This window comes from Talaromyces amestolkiae (genome assembly GCF_001896365.1).
Source record: "Talaromyces amestolkiae strain CIB chromosome Unknown scaffold24.1, whole genome shotgun sequence".
Lineage (NCBI taxonomy): Eukaryota > Fungi > Ascomycota > Eurotiomycetes > Eurotiales > Trichocomaceae > Talaromyces > Talaromyces amestolkiae.
The window spans coordinates 508659-531118 of NW_024468060.1; the positions used below are offsets into that span (position 1 = coordinate 508659).

At 46.6% G+C, this 22460-nt stretch overlaps 5 protein-coding genes across 5 annotated transcripts; 2 read left to right on the forward strand and 3 right to left on the reverse strand.

Moving 5' to 3' along the window:
* Positions 1 to 209: 209 nt before the first annotated feature.
* BHQ10_009485 (uncharacterized protein) lies at positions 210 to 1926 on the reverse strand (the record flags this gene model as incomplete). The annotated part of the gene is made up of 2 exons (XM_040882405.1): positions 210 to 1504; positions 1575 to 1926. 2 exons carry the CDS (start codon positions 1924 to 1926, stop codon positions 210 to 212), a joined length of 1647 nt encoding a protein of 548 aa, XP_040737987.1.
* Positions 1927 to 2916: 990 nt separating this feature from the next.
* BHQ10_009486 (uncharacterized protein) lies at positions 2917 to 5049 on the forward strand (the record flags this gene model as incomplete). The annotated part of the gene is made up of 1 exon (XM_040882406.1): positions 2917 to 5049. The coding sequence occupies one exon, from the start codon at positions 2917 to 2919 to the stop codon at positions 5047 to 5049; it is 2133 nt and encodes a 710-aa protein (XP_040737988.1).
* A 1913-nt stretch (positions 5050 to 6962) lies between these two features.
* BHQ10_009487 (uncharacterized protein) lies at positions 6963 to 8118 on the reverse strand (the record flags this gene model as incomplete). The annotated part of the gene is made up of 2 exons (XM_040882407.1): positions 6963 to 7891; positions 7947 to 8118. 2 exons carry the CDS (start codon positions 8116 to 8118, stop codon positions 6963 to 6965), a joined length of 1101 nt encoding a protein of 366 aa, XP_040737989.1.
* A 5922-nt stretch (positions 8119 to 14040) lies between these two features.
* BHQ10_009488 (uncharacterized protein) lies at positions 14041 to 15799 on the reverse strand (the record flags this gene model as incomplete). The annotated part of the gene is made up of 3 exons (XM_040882408.1): positions 14041 to 15066; positions 15134 to 15478; positions 15542 to 15799. 3 exons carry the CDS (start codon positions 15797 to 15799, stop codon positions 14041 to 14043), a joined length of 1629 nt encoding a protein of 542 aa, XP_040737990.1.
* A 2503-nt stretch (positions 15800 to 18302) lies between these two features.
* BHQ10_009489 (uncharacterized protein) lies at positions 18303 to 21213 on the forward strand (the record flags this gene model as incomplete). The annotated part of the gene is made up of 4 exons (XM_040882409.1): positions 18303 to 18667; positions 20569 to 20842; positions 20917 to 21030; positions 21103 to 21213. The coding sequence occupies 4 exons, from the start codon at positions 18303 to 18305 to the stop codon at positions 21211 to 21213; spliced, it is 864 nt and encodes a 287-aa protein (XP_040737991.1).
* Positions 21214 to 22460: the final 1247 nt, after the last annotated feature.

A 22460-nucleotide genomic window follows, 5' to 3' on the forward strand; every position in this document is an offset into this window, starting at 1 on the left:
CCAGGGATTCTGATCGGTGTGGGACAAAATTCTGCTATGATTTGGCATATTTTGTTTAATAGAGAACAAATCATTCTGCACTCAGACAAAATATGTAAATAATAATCCTTGACTAAAGAGGCAAAAGAGAAGCTACCTAAAGGGACAGCAAGGCAACAGAAACCATATATCAACATGATTTCTATTTTTCTTTTTTTGCACCATCCGTTTCACTCCTTCCCTTGTGTTGTTTGATTCCGGACAAGACCTTCCTGGGAGACAGACGCACCCACGGCGTATGGATCCACGTGAGTCGTAGCAAATTTGCGGGCTGGAGTTTTGCTTGCGAAGAGGATGTCAAGCTCGGCGTAAGTACGCCCCTTAGGCTCAGGAAGACGGAAGTATGCCCAGATGAAGACGCAGAGTGCTGTGGCACCCCAGAAAAACCCTGTCTTGCCAGATGCGTTCCAGGCAGTGGGGTTCATGAAGTAAGGCTCCAGCACCTGCGAGATAACATTCACTAACTGGTAGGCTGTACGCGCCAGGCAAACGGTCAATGGTCGCAGCCGCACCGACGATGTCTCCGAAATAAGAGAATAGGTGATAGGACCAATAGTCAGGGCAAAAACGAACAGCCAAAGGAAGCAGAAACCGGCTTGTGCCCACATGGCGCCGGGGGTATGTGAGGACGCACTGATGATACCAATAATGAAGAGGATAGTACTAAGGCCGCCCTGGCCCCAAACATACAAGGTTCGCCGGCCGACGTAGGTGATGAGGAACCAAGACAACACAACTCCAGTAAAAGCCACTGCGGTGCAACCAACTCCCATCTGGAACGCCCTGTTGGGATCCATACCGGCCTGCTCAAAGAAATACGTAGGCGAGTAGGCAAATGAGCTTCCAGAAAGAATCTGACCGGCAAATGCTACGCAGCAGATTTCGGTGCGGCGTAAATCAACACCCTTGAAGCAGTCCCAGTACGTAGTCCCAGCTTCGATTTCGGACTCGATCTTGGCCGTGTGAACCATCATCGCTAGTTGGCCATTGATTTGTTCTTCAGTCTTGTCACCTCCCAGGCGACGGATACTATTCTTAGCCTCCTCGAGACGATCACTGCGTACCAGGAACCAGGGACTCTCCGGAGCCAGGAAGCAGATAACCATCAAAGGCATAGGCCAGATCCATTGCAGCGCAAAGGGGATGCGATAGCCCCATTCATCGGTCCGCTTCAGCATAGCATAAAGCACGCCAGCGGCAATCATCTGGCCGATGGCCCAGCACATGTTGACATAGATGGTGAGGTATCCACGCAAGTTAGTCGGGCAAACTTCTGAAGCGTAGGCAGGTCCAACTGTGGCGAATACACCCCAAGAGAGACCACAGAGGAGCTCGCCCACAAGCAGAACGGGGGCAGAGTTGGCAAAGAAGACGATGAAAATAAAAGCGGTCAAAAATCCGAGAGCGACGATCATGACTTTGCGATACCCGTACTTACTGGCAATGTAGCCGTTAAGCAGACCACCTGGAAAATGACTGTCAGCGCACAAGTCGACCATCATAACCACAACCCAGGCAAAGCTTTCGCAACTCACCGAAAATAGCACCGATTGTGCTGGCCATGTTGAGCCCACTTTGCCAAGGAGCTGATACCTGCCAGCCGAGGGAACCCCCATAGAACTGGCCATATTTTTGGTTAAATGTGGGGAGGGCAAAGAAATTGCCCATTAGGATAGTATCGTATCCCTCCATAATAACAGACATGGAAATCAAGACGGACCATCCGACGGCCTTGCGGTTGGCTCGAAGGGCTTGCCAGAGAGTTTGCTCATGTTCTTCATCAGTGGCTCTCATCGCCTCGACGACTGCGCCGACACCCAGCGCATCCTCGACATGGTGGAGGGCTGACTTTTCAAGAGCGTCAATATCGTTCGCGCTCGTCGCCATATCGAGTGCTGTTGACTGATTCGATGACTTCCAAAGTCTTCAGCTTTGAAACGATTCTGTATAGTTGAGTATTTCTTGGAGGCAGATGGTGTAATTTCGAATCGTTATTTCCTCTTGAATAGGAATGTCCCATTTGACGGGGAACGTCCATCCTTTTGTTTGATATAGCCTTCCACTGGGCCGAAAATGCTGCTCCATGTGTCATCTGCGAGTTTCCATATGGGAGGATTAGAGAATCGTGCGGAGAACTGACTTCCCACCACGCGTGACAAGGGGAATCTCGTATTCCATTTAGGCCGCTGAGCGCGGGCCAGAGCCGAGCAAATGAAATAACCGGCTGCAAAATATCCGCAACTTGAGCTACAGCTCATAGAGGTCCACTTGGGAATGCAAGGATTGTCAACCACCGGGATTCAATTTGCCAATTTTTACATCCATCCGGAGTAATGCTTTCATGCTAAAAGAAAAGGTCGCAAATATAGAGAAGATACCGGTAAAGTTCAGCCAACCAGTTTTGCCGAAAACCGACGCTAATAATGGGGAAAGGGCGGAATTAAAGTCGTCCATACATCCCCGGATTGACCTCCTCAATCTCCATATTTCACGCCCCCGCACTACTTTTTTTGTAGTTATTGGTGGTCGGGTTGCGGTATTGCAGTGCCAGTTACGTGTCATGAACCGGCTAAAAGGGTTAATTGATTCCCATACGTCGATGGAATTGGACGATCTTACACTGAGCAGCTACAAAGCTCGCCGTTTCTTCTGGGCTATCTGTGATACTTGGTAATCCAATGGCGGTCAACTCCGCCCGGTGATTTACCGAAGCTGCCCAAGGGCTTCGGCTTCTTCTGTAACGTCAGCTCAGCGTTAAGAGCAATTGCTTCCCATTTACAGCACAATCAAACGGCTTGGGATTAAATAGCAGGGCAGATGGCCGCACTATATATAAGAAGATGACTTCATAGGTTACTTTAATAAGCGTCCAAAACAATGTCTCAACCAAAAATTATTGTCTGGCACACGGACACTCTGACTGTTCAACTAGCCGTTGGAAGCGACGAAATTGTTCGTATTCTAAATATTCTCCCTCGTGATGTATCAGTGGTGGTACAGGATCCCTCGGCTTCCAAACAGGGTGCGATTCCTCTGTTTGGCGTACGACTGAAGGCTGAGGGAAACCCGGTTCATAAGTCGGCCAAGGCGCTCATTGGCAGTTACGTATCAAGCAGGCTGAAGTATCAAAGCCATCAGGAACATAGTCATGGTTTGCTAAAGTCCCTCAATGTTACTGCGTATGACGAGATATCGCAAATCTCCGTTACCTCTCACATGTCGGTGTATTCGGGAATCCCTGTAATCCGCTCGACGGTGACCATTCGCAATGAGTCGCAGGAAGACATCGTGGTCACCCAACTGTCCTCGCTCATTGTGGGTGCTCTAGGTGAGAAGCCGATTAGCTGTTGGCTAGACTACACCTTGTCCACGCCGACCAATACGTGGTTCAGAGAAGCGCAGTGGCGGGATGAGTCCCTTCCCAGTGTCGGATTGGACGATATCGGCCTTTCCGAGCTGCCTGAACATGAGGCGTCATTAGCGCATCACTCCATTTCAAATCGTGGATCGTTTTCAACAGGAACCTATCTCCCAGTTGGATTGCTGAAGAAGAACGATGATAGTGAATGCTGGCTGTGGCAGATTGAGAGCAACGGCTCATGGCGCTGGGAACTCGGAGATTTTCAAGAGAATGTTTATCTAGCTCTAGGCGGCCCAACAAACAAAGATCACGGCTGGAAGCACTGCCTGCGTCCGGGTCATTCGTTCACCACGGTACCGGTAGCGCTCTGCCACGTGTTGGCCGATCCGGACAACGCCTTCGCCGCCTTAACTGAGTACCGCCGACGCATCCGGAGACCGCATAAGGACAATGAAGAGCTTGGTGTGATTTTCAATGACTACATGAACTGTCTCATGGGCGATCCTACTGAGGAGAAGGTCATGGCCCTTGTTGACCCTGCGGTGAAAACGGGTGCGAAGTTCTTCGTCATTGACTGCGGCTGGTATGCCGATGACAACGGCTGGTGGGACGACGTTGGTCTGTGGGAACCATCCACCAAACGGTTCCCCAAAGGATTGAAGTCTCTACTCGATATGATAAAGGATAAAGGACTGACCCCCGGGCTCTGGATTGAGCCAGAGGTAGTTGGCGTTCGAAGTGTCGTTGCAGATATGCTTCCTGCGGATGCTTTCTTCCAGGAGAACGGCCGACGAATTGTTGAGAAGGGCCGGTACCAGCTGGATTATCGGCACCCTGAGGTCATTAAACGTATGGACAAGGTGATTGACAACCTTGTCCTCCAGTATGGTGTCGGATATTTCAAGTTCGACTACAACATTGAAGTCGTTCAGGGTACGGATGTAAACTCTTTTAGTCCCGCTGATGGGCAACTGGGGCATAACCGGGCATATCTCGAGTGGGTTGGCAAGTTGTACGACCGCATGCCTAACCTAGTCATCGAGAGCTGTTCCAGTGGTGGTCAACGTATGGACTACGCCCTCCTGTCAGTCCATTCACTGCAGTCGACCAGCGACCAGCAAGATCCAGTGCGTTATTCTGCCATTGCAGCGTCCGCGCCGACCGCAGTCACACCGGAGCAGAGCGCTAGCTGGGCATACCCGCAACCTGAATGGGATGATGAGAAGAATGCGATGACAGTCGTCAACAGTCTACTGGGCCGTGTTCATTTGAGTGGTAGGATCGACCTGCTAAGCTCTCAGCAATTAGAGCTCGTCGTGAGTGGTATGGCGGTATACAAGCAGCTCCGTTCTGATCTTGCTACCGGCGTCCCATTCTGGCCGTTAGGTCTACCAACATGGCACGACAGTTGGGTGGCACTGGGCATTACCGCAAAGAGCGGAGTCCGGTATCTTAGTGTATGGCGCAGATCTGGGTCAAACACACTCTCCTTGCCCATTCCTGCACTCAAAGGACGCGATATTGAAGTCAAGCTTTTGTATCCGGAGAATTTTGAAGCGCACATACTATGGGATTCAAGTAATGGTGCTTTGTCAATTCGTGTTTCCTCACCTGTATGCGCTCGCCTTTTCAGACTCTCTGATAAATAAATTATGCTATTCACAACTTCACCTCGTCCCTCGCTTCATGTAATATGACAGTGGTATCGACAGTAATCGTTAGAATATGCTAATTACAGACGGACAAAATCAAGTACCAATCAAATTTCCAATATTTAATTTTCACCCTCCTACAAACATCGTGCCGAACTGTTCTTAGTACGGCTTTCGTTAAAGGGTTTCTTTCGTAACAGGTGGAATTCTGATCAATAACCTCCGTAGGCGATGAATAGGAACCTGTTCCTTTGCCGAGCGAAATAAACACTAAGGTCCACGTATCTTGTGCGACTTTGTCGCAACTATAAAGTTTGCCTGCTAGGAGATAGTCACTTGACAGACCAAATACTACCTGCGGCTATAGGCTTGTCGACACCTGCAGTGAAGGCAAATTAATATTTGCACTTTGCCCCGAATAGATAAATATGGCCATTATGTACAGAAATATCTTCTCATCAAACCAGAGATCTCACCACTAGTAGGGCTTAATCTAGAAGCAGTCAAAATAGGAGACACCCAGCGGAATATCGTGGTCCTGGAACCCATCAAGGAATCCAATTACTATACTCTTATCTTTGTTAGTAGTGAAGCTAGTTATCAGCCGGAGACTGTAGCTTTATAATAGAACTAGGCCCGGCCGTTCAGTGAGAGTAGTATATCATCATAGAATACCCTTAGAGGTCTTGTCATAGATCATGAAATACTTGATCTTCTGGTCCAGCATACAGATGTTAACTCGCGTAGTCTGTTCAGACTGAACCTCTAAACTAACCTTACTAGGATGATTGACAAAAAGACCGTATCTATTGGATGGTATGTAAATAAGATCTTTTTCTGTGTACCTAGTACAGCTATCGTCATTCCATATATTATGGACTGTTTGCCCGTGTTTGATAAAAGCGCTGAAGCGCTCGCCCAGACCATAAACTCTCCCGCCAGCGCCAAGATCTAGCTCCGCGAGCATGCAGCTTTCACGGCGTACATGCAGTCTTCGTAGCGGTAAGACTCAGCGCGTGATCTTTGACGTAACCAACTGAGCGGAACGAGTGACCAGTGAGTTTTTTGCCACTCAAGGAGTGGAAATCAAAGTCAAGTCTGTTGGCTGTGGTGTTGACATCCAGGGTTTAAGGTCCGCTAGTGTACTTAAGCTCATTAGCAGTCTTGTTATGAGTGATGTTGGCGTGGCCGGAGATTATATTAAGATAATAATATAGGACATTGTCGATTTTCCCCACCCTACCAGGGTATCACTTTCGTTCTAACTATTACTACCAGGGTTCTTGAAGTCTTACCAGTGAGTGAGCTTTACGCCACCACTTCCTTCCTAGGGCGACGTGACTTGCGCTGAGACGGTGGCTACGCAATTTATGTAGGCAATTTGGGCCATTGGCTTCTCCATACGAGCGCATTGACAAAGAGGCGGCTTGAACTTTGAGTTATTGGCTGAAGGTATGGAATGCCTCGGTTTATACCCTATTTTATTGGCTGGCCCGTTCGACCCGGAGCGCACATGCCTTGCAAACAAGAACCTGGATGATCCCCTGAGAAACTCCACGAAGAAGAGATCGGTACTCCGTACCAGCAAATTTTAGAGAAAATATCTAGAGCGTTGGCCGTAAATCAGGGCGGATTTCATCCCAAACCAGAATTGTTGGTCCACTCAGCACCTGCATGTGGTGCCGGCTCATCTATGAATATCCCCGTCCAATATTACAGCTATTATTTGCTGTAGTAAACCCTTAGAGTCTCGGATAGAATTGTACTTATCTGCTAATACGGTTTGATATGTTTTCAGACTAGGCAAACACAATACATTGATATAATTTAGCACCATACAGTGCGTAGATGTAACATCGACTCAGTCTTTCCTCCTTACATCAAATAGGAGTAAATAAATTTATTCCTTCTCAAGTATTGTTCTGATCAAATGTAATTTCAATTCCAGCCAGCGTAAATGGGATTTCTTCCGAGGCCACATCAGTTCTTTCATCGACTGCCCTCCCAAAGTCGCGTAGGAAGCGAAGCATCCAGCCGTCCATGAGAAATGTTTCTGTCATGCTCCTACGACAAGCCGTATGAAATATTCGGAGTCGTAATAGGCACATTGCGAGAGTGGGCCACAGGTTGTCTAAACGCAACATGATCTCAAAATTTCGTTCTAGGCGACGTCTCGTAGTGGCAATCTCTTCTTCGGAACTGGAATTCAAAAGTGTGTGGATCTGGACGGTGGATGCAACCACAAGAATATGGCCTATCATGTTGTACAGGACATCACATCTAGGAGTAGAGTGTGCTGCATAAATGATTTCGGAGAGACCCGCAGAGTATGCATTGCATCGAACAGCATATGTGGCAGCAGTTGAAAAGACTTCATCCTGATTTTTGGCATGCAGGAATTGATAATACAGCAATTGACCATAGTGGTAGTAGCCGCAATATACAGCGACGAAGAGACGGCCCAAACCAACTGACGCAAACCGAGCGAGGTTTTCTGGTGTGTCTCGCATGTGATCCGGGAGCGCTGCATACCACTCATCCAACTTGAGCCCAAGACTGGTGACACGCGTCTCTATAAATGAACCACCCATTTGTCCTTTGATTGTATCTTCATGTAACTCATATATCTCTGCAAATATACAATTCAATTTCACCATTTCGGAAAGGAGCGAGGAACGGGGAATGGATGTTTTGGAGCTCGAATCCATCACCCAGTTGTTGTCGCTATTGAATGCTACATCATCACCAGGCAGCGGTGATGGTTTCATCTTACTGAGTCTCGGTGGAAGACCAACGCCGTTCGAAGCCCACACGTCAACCATCCGTAAACTCCACCAAACTGACAGGAATCAATTGATCAGGCCATTTTTTCACATAGAATAAAGGATACGTACTTCGTATATTTGTTTCCTTCTCGATCGGTGAAGCCGCCGGGTATGATGCAAGATCAATCAATGATGCCATTTGAACGGCAATACTGACAAACACAGACTCTAAGTTAGGGTTCCCTTCCCCCGTCCAAAATGCTCCCAGAAGCAAAGCTGACTGTATCATAGTGACGGACATTTCATGGAGATTCAACAGTCTTTCAGCATGTCTTATATAGGGTAGCCCTCTTTCTTTGGCTGGGATGTTGTAAAAAACCTTATTTTTGGAGAATCTTTGGTTTTATGGTCAATCATGTCAGTTCAATGCTATCTGAGGGGACCGCGGAAACTAAATAAATTACTCACCTTGCAGATAGTGCGATCATTCCGAGGACCAATATTGTAGGAGCTTTTCCTTGTCTGACAAGCTCGATCATAGTTGGAGGATGGAAAATGGAATGGAATTGGTCATGAATATAATCGAAATATAGGCCTACCAGCTCCACCTGTAATTCAATATCGGGGATTGTATCTGCCCTTGAATTAGATCGAGACCATCCGAGGGCAGATCATTCGCAGTAACCGAGAGAGAGGAAACTATACTTGAGTAATCTGAAACATCCTGCTGGCCATCTTTGCCTGTGCAAGACGCAGTATAGGTATAAGCCGTGGGTGAAGATACTATGAGACGCACCAGACTACACGACTTGCTATGTTGAACACAGTAGTCGCAGAAATGGCTTTGGTAGGATGTTATGCATTTTCTTTTGCGTTTCCTGCTCAGGGCTTAGCCAAGCAATGCATCCTAACCCTTCTCCGCATCTTAATAATGGGTTCAGAGCTTACCGGCATTCAGCGCATGCACTTGCTTGTCTCATTGTGTTAACGGCTGACTTGTAGAATATTAAGGAAACAACTATCAAGTCACGCAAGCCGACGACATTGAAACTTAAGGGCTGGGGAGGCTGAAGAGGATTCAATGGTCTTTTCGCCTTTATTCATTGGCGAAAAAACTTTTTACGAAACGAAGCCCCGTCGGTGATGCTCCTGATTGGGATACACGCATTATAACTATACTGTGTTAGGAAATGATTATTGCGACGTCTCGTAACTATGTGGATATGGCACCTTAACCCCGCACGCGCATTTGCAAGCCGATGAGGAGGCTAAATTCCCCGGATTACAGAAGAATCGCATGGAGATAACCCCCGAAATCCAAACCGCTGTCACAGTCCCGCTCTTCAGCTTATTAAATCTTCTATTCTAATCCGGCTACATGTACGCCACATCGATATTAAAGGATGGATTATAACGCCAAGTATGGGGAACACCTCTGAACGAAGGAACGCGTCATCCGGAAAATTCGAATTCTGTCACAGGCCAAATTTGCGTGGTAACATCCCCAGCACCTATACATAATAAATGGGCTCGCCATGTCCATGGCGTTTCGAAAAAATTCTTAATCCCTATATCGCTTGGCAGTCCTGCTAGGTGCAAGTCGCATACATCCATGGCGTAGAATGAATTGGGATGCAGAGATGTTTTGGCCCTAAGAAGCGCAAAACTATGGTGTTCATCACGCAGCAGATGTTTCTGCCACGACCTATAGATATACCGAAAATTGGGCGCGTTCATGATAGGTAGTCAATCCACGGAAGGCCTCTCTCATGTCGCCGCTTAAGACGCATGCTGCTCCTCCAATAAAATAACCCTACTGCCATAACCGCTTTCAAATGAATGTTGCAATCCTAAATTCATCAATGCTTGACCCGAGAACGGGCCTCTCCATCCACAAACAATGATGAAGGAGCATGCAGTCCCTGCAGTTTCATGCGACGGAAGGCCATTATTGACGAGCGATTTTATTTGAAAGTAGAATAGCACCGCCTGCGAGCCTTCCTGGGACATAAACATCATAGCTGGCCAATCTGATTCCTCCGGGAGACTAGTGGTCATAGTTTTCCGGTTACCACGATTGGACTAATCTTCTCTGACAGTGCTATGATTTGAGGTAACATAGACTTTTCGTGTGGCAAAAGCTCTGCGTGATTCAATTCGAAGCCAAATGAGCGACACATAATGGCAACATGGGCGCGGAAAGTTGAAGGAATAGTACGTCCCGTTTGATGGTTGGGAACGGCGGAAATGTGGCCACTCATTTCACCCGCAGGATACACAATTGAGGCGCCAAACTGGATGAAAGTTCACTCTAACACATCAGTATTGTTGGATGTCCAAACCTGGAGGAAGTCTTGTAGAACGCCTGGGTCACATCTTCCACCATCAGAGGCAAATCCCTCCCACAAGATGTTAGGGAATCTTGAAGTAGGCTCCTCAATGACTCGGTATACGCCTAGCATGTATGGATGGTGACTGGTGGAAGATGGTGCCTCGTGTATATATCTGTTGTGGTCCCATATGGTGTAGGTAATGTGAGATTGAATTGATAATATGGTCCTGAACTTCGAGTAGACCAAGGTTCAAATAAGCTGGTTCCGCTGCTCTGTTTGAGGATATTGACCAGTGTGTAGGATCTATTCCGGGCGTTCCTCACAAAGACTTGATTTTGGGCTGGCCATCTCCAGTTTAATCCAGAGCCCAAAACGCACATCGGTGGATGAACTCTTTGACTTTAAGGCTGTGATGTCTTTGACCATGGGGCCAAGCCCATTCGGAAACCGCACTGGACTTGGAATACAGTCACCAAGGCCGGCTGTATCTGACAGGCGCGGGTGTTTGTCACTAAGCCAGCCGTCATTGAGTAGAAAAAGCTTAACACCTAATGCGGCTGATCCGAGAGCTATTTGATATATTTTACTCTGATCGAGATTGTAGTATAGAGCTTCCCAGCTGTTCAAAAGCACGGGCTTGATACTGGTTGTGAAATGGCTTTTTATAAGATGATTGCGGTAGAGACTGTGTAAAGAGCGAGACATGCCCCGAGGCCATCTTTTGAGTAAACTGAGACACACTCGGGAGAAGTAAGCGTGTCGTTAGGCCGCAACAACCATGACAGCTGGTCGGGGTTGAACCCTATCAGGGCCCAAGTAAAGCCCTGGCCACCCTTCTCAATAATGACAGCAAATAAGCCAGAATACACAAGGGAAAACCCTCACGCCTCACCCTGTGATTCAGTGGTATATGTCGATGCAAGTGCAAAAAAGGGATTGCAAAAATGAGACGCAAACCCTGTGCTGCTTTTGAACCTATTAAGCAAAGTAGAGATTAGTAGATGGTACACATAAAGCCTCAAAAATGATTCCCGACAGGCATTATAAGGTATCAGCATACCCTTGTGTCCCATAGTCAACTCGTCGTCTCTGCCATTGCGTTTCTCTCGCCCAGTTACACCTGAGGCTAATCATATCATAATCATCGCGGGGCATATATACGCTGAAATTTGCTAACTCTTCAACCGTAATTATTTCGGAGCCCTTGTTTGTAATGGAAACACTCCGCTTAATTGCGTCAAAATCCGGGAAAATAGAATATAACATGTCTGCAGCCACATTACTGTGATCGTCATACATGTGAAACACTAAGGTTCTGACATCTTTCTCGCAACCAAAGCTAGTTGGAAGTGCAGGTAATGCCGGCTTTCCTTTGCCCACTTCATGAGACTGTTATTCCAGGGCTAATATGAAGTGGGTATTGGCATACCAAAATTCGTATTGCAGGACTGCGAAAGTCCCCTCGACCTTGGTCAGGGAACTCGCGACGCGTACGATCTAGCATACCGGACCAACCAGTAACAATTGGTATGGGGCCATTGGAGAGCACACCACCAATGCGACCTCCAGAATGAGTGGACGAGAAATCGCCATTGCTGTGTACATAGAATCGATAGGACACATTTTTCCATGCAGAGCGAAGGTTCTGCCATCAACACAGCTGCCTGTAGTGAAAGTGCAATTTTTAGGAGCGCAATCTCAGTTCTCGGAATGAATAGGTAGCTGTTTCTGTTTAATTTACCGGTTCGGCCAATAGGTTTTTGCGGAAGTATTGACTTTGCCTGGCTTTGCAAGCAGTCGGTAGAAGCGCCGTCTTCTCGAAGCATTTTTTCGGCATGCTTATAAAAAGGAAATTTGATAGGAAGAGAATAGAACGTGACGTAGAGAGAGATGGGAGAGAGAGAAAACACACCCCAACTCAGAAGATCCTACTTATGGGCTTTAATGTTCTCCAAATCAAGCGCCTTATAAGGGGTGATAGGTATACCCAGCTGTGCGTTCGATTGGTCCTGGAGATCACGTCTCAGCGGTGCCACGAAGTACAAGTCATCTGCCAGCAGCTTGATGGGATTAGGGGAAAAGCAGTCGATTGAAGTGGGCAGTTTGCACGATCCGTACCAACAACTTTCCGGCCTTGGAGTCATTCAAGAGGACCAAGTAAATGACTTGAACGATTTTTGGAACCTAAACTTCCCACTCGTAGCAGATTTCCTGATTCTCATGGAAAAATGGATAGCCTGACTCTGTCCATCAAACATTCTGTTGAGCTTCTTAGATTACCATGTATTAGGTGGGAAGCACGGTAGCGGCGGAATATAAACCAGTGAAAACCAAAAAAAGCCCTTGATACTCCAGATGAACACTACTATGTACAGTCGGCATTCAATATACTCAGCCAATAGAGTATGGCCAAATCCCCGCGAGTGGCGGCATTCATCGTGTTCAGTTGATAGATCGCATTATGGCGGAATTCGATATGTTAATCCAATGGCACGTGGTAAAGGCCACCCAGCCCTCGATCCCATCCAGTCCACGATGTCGATCACCATGATAACCTACTTCCGTATACAGGGTGCTTTTCGATTGATACGAAAGTGACTACGCTGGTGCTCGACTCGGACGTATTACGGTGTCCCGGGAAAAATCAAGAAAGTCACAGACACAATGCTTCTTTTTTATGAAATTTGCAAATTCTTGATTTCTATTGTTGTTTGTTGCACGTCCCCCATCTCCATTAATCGAGCGATGCAGCAGCTCATCGCTGATACTCTCAGAATTCCCTCAAAAGCCAACCGCCCCACAGGACACTGCTGTATAATTGCCCCTCCCGAATTCCCAGCCACCCATAACCTCATTAATAAAATCAGAATCAATAGATGCGTAGACTAGATCGATAAAGATATCGTGTCTAATATGAATTGTTAGTCCTAGGATACATTTCATCATCACAGTAGCATAATCTTACCAGGCATCATGTCACGGACCTAGATCCACCTTGACAGGGTGATTTGATCCTTCTCTCTTCCCTACTCTTCTCCTGATATCGTATCCTAGGTTCATGGGTGCGAATAGTACAAAGTTCTATCTGAAACTCTTTTGGTGTGGTAATTAGCCTGAATGCGACCTGAAATTCGCTCCATGATTGATCTCCAGCTCTCTCCACACGTCCCCTACCCTCCAGTCGGGACTTGCTAACTCCACGAGAACTCTAATCGTATAATCCCTGTCAATCGGGATATTCCAGCCAAGGGATATCGAGACAACCCCACATCCACCTCTCACGATATTAGAGAGCTATCGAATTCTGTGCCAGGTGCGTCGGAACTCTTGGACTTAGTCACTCGCTCGCGATATCTAAGGCGACGAACGTGAACCAGACCGAGCCCACTTTGGGAAGTCAGCCCCCAACTACGGGAGGACATGCAAGAGCGAGGAAGGCCACTAAAAAAGAACATGCGCACTTTAGCAAGCTCCGCAAGCTGATCACAAAGCTGTCGCATAGTCCATCTTAATTTCTATGTCGATTATCATAGAGAAACGTGATACTATCCTAACAGAGAATTTCTTTGCCTATTCTATATTTCAAAAAAGAGAATGGCTAGTAGACATTAGCTTCTTAGTAGACTTAAGCGGAATATAAGCAGCATGGTCAATTGTATCTTCAGTGAGTTACAAGAGCTTTGCAGATATAATCTAGTTTCGTGCTTGGCCCAGTACGAATGGAAAGTACACAGCAAATTATTTACAGTCAGAATCATCATGAATGTATATAAACAAAATTACTGTAGAAGAAGGCTTCGACTTCTTTTCCGCCTCTCTCACTCAAGCTAATGCTATTGAGATTCGGTTCGGTTTCCAATCAGTCCAATGCTTTATTGCTGACCAGTTCCTTAGACCTCCATGATCGGGGCAAGAGACTGCCATAGCCAGCATTTCTCTACTTGGCTGTCCGTGATGTCTACCATTGCAGTATTATTGGTCTGCAACCGAATCTGACGTCCGTCTCCATTGCCCCATGGTTCCCATGTTGGTGCTCCATCTGCTTTATAAGAGTTTGGATTGAGGTTCCGTACAAAGCTCACCCAGTAGCCCATGGTAATGGGGACAATGGGCGCATTGTCATTGTAAAAAGACGAAACGGTCCATCCTGTTTGTCCTGGTCCAAAAACGGCTTGTACCTCCATGGTATGGAAGACTCCAACTCCAGCAGCTGTATCACCGGCATCAATTACATTAAACCAGTAACCCCATACGCGCTCCGGATCCCAGAGCTGTGCTACGGAGCGTGCCATCATACTTGATGGGCAGGTAAAGGTAGCGTCACCATACGCAGCCGAAGCACTTGGAAAGTATGCGTTATGCTCAGGCAAGGGGTCCATCTTTGGGTAGAACTGATTGATAGTGTCTAGTTGAAAGTTTGTAAGATGTGGGTAATTGCTGCGTAAGAAGGCAGAGACTTCTGCAGCACTTGAGGCATTATTCGCAAACCATGAGCCTTCATTTGTGGTATGGCCGAGGAGTATTGGTACATCTGCGAAACGGCCCTCTTCGAAGAGGTTATAGAGCTGGTCGGGAATAAAGTCGCCGTCAATGACAGGGAGCCAATAGAAAAGTGGAAATGGGTCTGTGGGTTGTGTTCCAGGAAACACAGTCCCATAACTTTGTGCCTGGAGAGCGGAAGCGTTCATCTCTCGAAGACAACTTAGGGACGAGCAGTTAGTCATATTGAGTAGCCTGGTGTATTGCCATTCCATATCTTCCACAGTTCGTAGCGTAGGCCAGAATGGGCTTTCAAGGACCGCTCCAATAAAGTGCCGATGATGGTCTTTGCCTCCATATGCTGTCAGGTGATGTGATACAGATCCTCCACCTGCTGATGAACCGCTGATAACAACGTGATTTGGGTCGCCACCAAACTAAGAACATGGAGACTGGTTAGTTGCTTGTAAACCCCGTGCTCGGAAGTTCGTTTGGATTACACACCTTGCTAACATGTTCTTTCACCCAGCTAAGTAGAAACTGTTGGTCCAAGAGCCCAACATTCAAATTCCCATCCTCCCTGACCTCATCACTGGCAAGGAATCCCAGCACGCCCACGCGGTAGTTGAAATTAATCTGGACGATATTGCCACCCGAATAACTAACGACTTCTGTGCCATTGTAGTTGGGATTTCCCATGGCTGCGTATCCACCACCCTGGATGTATACCCAGACGGGGAGTTTGGAATCCGAAGTTGCATTGGAAGGCTTGAAAACGTTGACATATAGACAGTCTTCATCGTAGCCCGAACCTACTGGCTGGCCTGTACCGAGACACAACGGGCCAAACTAATGACAGAGAACGTAATATTAGTCTCAGTTTTCACCAGTAGGTCTTGATTTGCCACCCACCTGGGATGCGTCTTGCAATCCAGTCACTGGTTCGGGCTGCTGGGGGGATCTAAACCTGAGGTCTCCCAATGGAGCCCTGGCATATCGCATGCCCAAGAACTGATCGACTCCGGCTGGGAGTCGGGTGCCACGATACGATGCGTACCCGAGATCGACCATTGGAGTGTCGGTTGCCGTATCGCCGCTGGATCTAACGACAACACCGCTGGCTATCTTCGCCAGACAGAGAAGCTGCGTGACGGATTTCAAGAACGGCATTGTGACCACTTGAAGGAAAAGAAATTGTAGCTGAGGTTCGTATACTATCACTTCATCAGTTAACTGCTGTCAAGAAAGTCGTAGACAAGCTCACGATCTAAATTGCATATTTATATCGAAGGGACCAAGGTTGGTAACGCATCCAATCCTGCGAGACCAAAGATTCCCTACTTGTAATTACCCGGAAGGTTCTTTGCATTCTCCCGGCTTAGGCATAAGGTAATGGAGTTTGCGTCCTTTTCATCTCATCAAGCCTGTGTGCTGCAGGTGATCAACCGGAAAATAGTAGTGTATGCACACCGTAAATGATCCTACTGGAGTATATCACTCACTAAGAACTTTAAGATTTGCAGGAGCCGGTGGGGCTTGGGTTCCGTATGACCAATCCATTTCTTCAGGGATACTACACGCAATTTAGGATCCAAGTTTTCGTTTCTCATCTCGCAGTTATAGTACGGAGCACCTTACATCCCGACTAAAGTGCTCAGATGAGGGGAATTCTGGGGACCCCACAGCTGAGATGTGGAAAACGATACCTAAGGTTCAACCAATCAGGCGTACTGAAATCCGGCGCTAGGTAACTCTTTGGCGTGACTTGAGGGTAAGTTTTCTGTTGTTGCGGGTTTGACGAAGATAAGTTGCAGACTACCTGTATCGTCAACAATCACGCCAAGTAGTAAAATAAATCAACCGCTCACTGTATTTTCGAGAATTTCGTGGGACTCGGTCCTAAGGAAGGGGCGGCTCTTGACAAAACGTGTCCGAGCTAACTTAACTACTGGTATGGGGCATTGCAAATGCAGCTATTCAACCTGCCCCCAGTTTACAGTCGCACCAGAAATCTCCTTCTGTCACGGATCTGGATCCACCTTAGTTAAACAGCGTTGTGTCGGGGTACGCTAGGCTTGTTGCACCACACAAAGGTTCGGAGGTTGTCGTCGATAGGGTAGGCTAAGTAAATAGGATAGCAATAGTCGATCTGGTGCACTGAAGTCTTAACGTAACTAAGATAGAAGAGATCCCCCGTACAGCCTGGTGCCTGTACGAGTATGAATGCCTTACTGACTTTCATGAATGATTGATTGATTGATTCACACACGCGTCTAAGCCTAGTGGCCGGCGGCGCCTCCTATTGGGCAGCGGGCGTACTACCATACAAAGAAAATAAGTGCCAAGGCTCCCGGCTTGGCGCTGGCTGACTCAGCCCGCACCACGCGAAAACCTCGACATGTAGCCCCAGCTTTAAAACAACAACACGAATGAACAAGTACGCCGAAATGCTAACAAATGAAATATGCAAATACGTACCTGAGCACGGGGTTGATGGAACGCACGAAGGGACTAACACTAGGAAATACGTACAATGAAGGACAAGCTGGGGTTGGAGAAATGGAATACGGAGAAAGGGTTGCCCGGTGTCGTCAGTCGAATGGATCAAGTGGCCGATTCGCAGCGAGGCGAATCGACAGAGATATCTTCCTCGAGAAGTGGTTGCACTCACTGAGAGCGCGATATTTGGTTATATCGTAATATCACGGAACTGTGTCAACAGACGCGTCCGCGGTACAAATTCGATACATCTTCAAACCCATTGCGGTTCAGAGAGGAGCTTCCAGTCGTCAATTTCACGCGCTTCTGCATATAGGGTCTCTATCTGGAGTTCGGTGTGGAGAGGACATTGGACAAGCACATACACCGTCGTCTGGTTGCCGCGTCCACATTGACACGTAGGTGAGTCCTCGATATTGATGCTCGCAAGATATCCACAGAGCGCAGATTTGCCAGTTTGCAGCTAGATAAGCACAGAGCTCCACACTCTCTACAGTCCCTCGTGTAGTTGTAAGACCTTCTTTGCTAGTGTCCATATAATCCAGTGGAGGTGCCGTCCATGCTTGGCACCATCCCACTGCTCTTTCCACCAATTCACAAAGCCCACTCACGATTCTCTCTTGTTGAAATGGACCCCTACCATTGAAAAGGTGCCTTATATAATCATTCGAGCAGTATTCTAGTGCTTCGAGCAAATAACCGCACCTTATTGGCCGTATCAAGCCTACCCCCGTACTTCTTATCCAACCCTAGAGTGTTGTACGTGGGATTATATAAAGAGCTGTAGTCTAGCGAATACTGCAAATCCTGCCATTTTTCAATCAGAAATAGCTAATAGAATACGGCTCTCAACTTCCGTAGATTTTGGCGCTTTCTTATTGCGTATTGGTGGCATTTTGACGTGATGAAATCTTGTAAATAATATAAAGCGCGTTTTCCGGGAAAAGTGGCCGGGTCCGTGTCCCGGCCGAGTGAGTGTCCGATTACGTTAATGAGACGGTAAGCCAATAAAACAGTCTCCAGTCGGACAGAGGCACGTGCCGCATTGCTCTTTCTTCCTCTCGCCTTCCCCAGACTCCCTCCGTCTTCAGCCTCCCCAATCATTTACTACTCACTTATTTGACTCTAGCTCGTTCAAGTTTATTCCATTGATCAAATATCAAGGCTTACGACAATGCTTGACCATTTTAGCTTGATTCATGTTCCTCCCCTCTTTGTTGCCGCTGCAACCACTTTTGGGGGCTTGATACCGTTCTTCAACGCCGAATATGCCATCCTTGAGTTCGGCCTCCCCCAACGCATCGCCATCTCCAAGTCGGCTCAGTCGGTGATGATCCTTAGTTCAGGACGCGTCACTGCCATTGGCCTATGTCTTTTCTCTTTTTATTTCCAAGGAAAATTGGTCGAATTTGATACCGTTCTCCTGATCTTGGGTGCGTACGTCGGCCTGGTCGATGGCTATGTTTGCATGCTGGAGGGTGTGCCCAACAAAGCTATTTTTCGCACAGCTTCAGGCCTGGCAATTGCTGCATGGGGCTTGTTCGGCCTGACGAGTCATGCATAACGGCCGCCCATTTGTTTCCACCCCCCTGGTGCTTCCAATTCGGCTATCAACCCAAAAGTGCATGATGCGGTGACCAGTGTGTAAACAGTGTGCTGCAAAGTCACCTCATTATACGCTGGTAGCGGTGATCAGCTAGAAAACGGACAGGGTGGTAGAGATCTGATTGACATGGCTTTATTCTTATTTTTCGGCCTTCTCTGCGCAATTGCTCGCTGAAATTACAAGTAGTTAGTTTGGCCTGTCTCATGGTATTTATTTATCATTAAGAAAACATCTCCTTCCGCGTGAATCGAATTTTTGAAATTGCGCACCCAGATCCGGCCAGAAACGGCTGTAATTTTCGCAGTTTATTCACCGAATCCAGCGCTATCGACTGACCCTAGTTTTGCTAGCCTAGTTTTACTAGGTAAGTCGCTGGCAATGGAGGAGGGTGCTGACGACGCCGTTGACGGGCGAAAACCTCATCCCGCAGGGTATTCGTCACGACGCGTCGGGACCACCACATTAAAACAAGACGCAGGAACAACTCGAGCAGCAATTCCCGCGACGTGTGGAAAGCGCGCAGCAGAAATTGGAGCAAGAACAGACTCAAAACAATACACAACGCATATTCGCAATCATCAAAAATCATGTCACCACAATGGAACAACTCGCGGAAGTAGCAGACCTTATACTACAGATCATCAAAGAAATTGGGCAAATATATTAATAAGCTTTTCATCAAAGTATTCGCCTGAGAAATTAAAAACTTCATAACTGCGCAAGGCGAGCGAATAGATATATTAATAAAGCTCAAGGGGCTCCTAGAACATATTCAAAACAACATAATAGCAGTCCATATGACCACCACACAAATATCACAATCGAGCAAAGAATCCGGCACGTCCACACCGAACTCTACTATTCAATGGAAAACACACCAAGCCCAGGCCTGGCAAGCCGCCATCTAGAGCGCGAGCTCCCCTCAATCCCAAAGCACCGGTTTGTCGACTCCTAGTGTCAGCTATATAAAGCTAAACATAGATAGTGAGATCATAGTGAAGATTCGCGACAAATCAGATCACATAATAATAAAGAAGCTCCAACCAAAGACCGTTATAAAATAAGCTAAGCAAGCCCAGGATCATATAATAAAGACCACTCTAAGCCTAGTACTCACCAGCCACATCTTTATTATCATATATTAATTACTTTTAGATAATATTAGTCTCTGGACAAGCTATACCGCTAGAGGTAAGGTCCTCTAGAAGCACTACACCAGTTGGGTTAAAACCTTTAGCAACTCTCTCTCTCTCTATATATATACTGACATAGGGAATTATTATCAACAGAATCCCCATTCAACACATAGAAATAAGTAAGGTATTCAAGCAAGAGGTTACTGTAGAGAACACTAAATAGAGCTAACTAGAATTCAAGGTCAAGATCACGCACGTGGGCTGGCTCAGCCAGCCAAAGCCTAAAAGCTACTCCAACTCACTTATAATTAAGTTTACTAGCTCTATAGTAGCTAACAACGCAATTGCTAACAGGAAAGTGTAGCGTGCCTATTCCCTCACCAACTAGCCTTATCATCGAGAAGGACAGGTAAAGATATATAGAAAGTGCCAAAAATACAGACATATATAAGTCCAGTGCCTAAATCAACGATATATTTATAGGTTGTGCGTAGAGGAGTACCTAACCTGAGAGTGCCTGTTTAACCAGGACTAGGATATACTAAAATACACTAATTATAAAGAGTCCTATAAGACGTCTAGTGATGAATGTGAGGTCTAGAAACTAGAAACCGCATAAGCATGTCAGGTGGTTATTATAGGGTTAATAGAACACTATGTTATGTAGTATTTATAAACAAGAATAATTGAGCATATAGCTTTGGAGCCAACCCCCGCCAAAGCGGCGAGAATTGTGACTACGAAGAAGATCACGCAGGCCCAGAGAAGAGCCTCAAGAAAGATGACCGCGAAGGGTACGAAACAGCAACCACATCAATAACCACACTATTAACTGTACCAGAGTCAGTTCATAAATCAGCTCCAGAACCACCTCCGGAGCCAGTCCCCGAATCGGCGCCAGAGTCCACTCACGCGCCAACTCGCGAACCAGCACTGGAGCCGGATACGGTCGTTCCGACAGTTGAGCAACCCGTACGTGGACCTACCAAATCTGTAGCCTTCAAACCAACGGAGAAACGGTCCCGGGGACGACCTCCCAAGTCCAGATCGTCCAACGGCGATTCGTGGAGGACAATACACGGCTTCAGAAGGTGGCGATCTTCTCGTATAGTCAAGCCGCGCTCCGAGCCATGTTGAATCCGAAGATGGGCTCGGAACAAGTATAGATCCGGGACTGTATCGAGTCGTACTGGGAATGCGTGGAGATGGGGATCGACGTGGTTTTTCATTAGATTCGGGGTCACGAAGGAATCCCTGGGAACGAGGCTACAGATCGAGCAGCGAAGCGCGCAGTCATGATGGGTGCACGTCAACAAATTATACCTGGCGATATCAAGAATTAGAACATGCTCGGCATCTTATCTTGTAATCAGAGATTAACTACTTACTTGCTATACATATTCCATCTTAGTCAGCCTCTATTCTATCAATCTCATCTCGCAACTGCGGTAGCGAGACCTGCAACGAAGTTCGACATTGAAAGCAATGATCAGCTTCAAAAACGTCAGGTAAGATGGCGATTCGGAGAACACAAAGTTGCCACGACTTTTAGTGATAACACAGTGCTGACTGAGATGAAATGTGTGTAGACTGTGAGTGGTCAACCTCTTCTTGGGAGAGGAGATTGATGATACAGAGTCTAACTGAGACGGAATGTGTATAGGCTGTGAGTGATTGACCTACTATTGGGAGAGGAGATTGATGATACAGGTGCTGACTGAGATGGAATATGTATAGGAAGTGAGTGGTTAACCTCTTACTGCGAGATGAGATTGATATATAGAGGCTGACTGAGATCATATATATATAGCCTGTGAGTGGTTAATCTCTTATTGCGAGATGAGACTGATAGTACAAAGGCTGACTGAGATGGAACATATAGGTTGTGAGTGTTTAACCTCTTACTACGAGATGAGATTGATAAAACAGAGGCTGACTGAGATGGAATGTCGTAGACTGTGAGTGATTAAGCTCTTATAAGATAACATTGATTCTTCAGAGGCTGACCAAGATGGAATATGTATAGGAAGTGAGTGGTTAAACTTTTGTTATAAGATGAGATTGATAGTACAGTGGCTGACTGATATGGGAATGAGTACAGCCTGTAAGTTATTAACCTATTATTGCAACACAAAATTGACTGTGCAGAGACTGACCAAAATCTCTTTAGAAGGCGAGTGATTGACCTTGTATTATGAGATAAGATTGATAATATAGGCACTGACTGAGATGGAAAATATACAGGATGTAAGTGGTTAACCTATTATTACAAGATGAGATTGATGATGAAGCGGCTGAGGCTGATTGTAATGGAATATATATAGGATGTGAGTGATTGACCTCTTACTATAAGATGGGATTAATAATACAAAGGCTGACTGAGATGGAATATATATAGCTTGTGAGTTATTAATCCCTTATTATGAGATGAACTTGAATGATGAAGAGGCTGAGGCTGACTGTGATGGAATATATATAGCCTGTGAGTGGTTGAGCTCTGGTTGTGAGATGAGATTGATAGTATAAAGGCTGACTGAGATGAAATATTTAGATTGTGAGTGATTTGCCTCTTAATGTGAGATGAGATTGA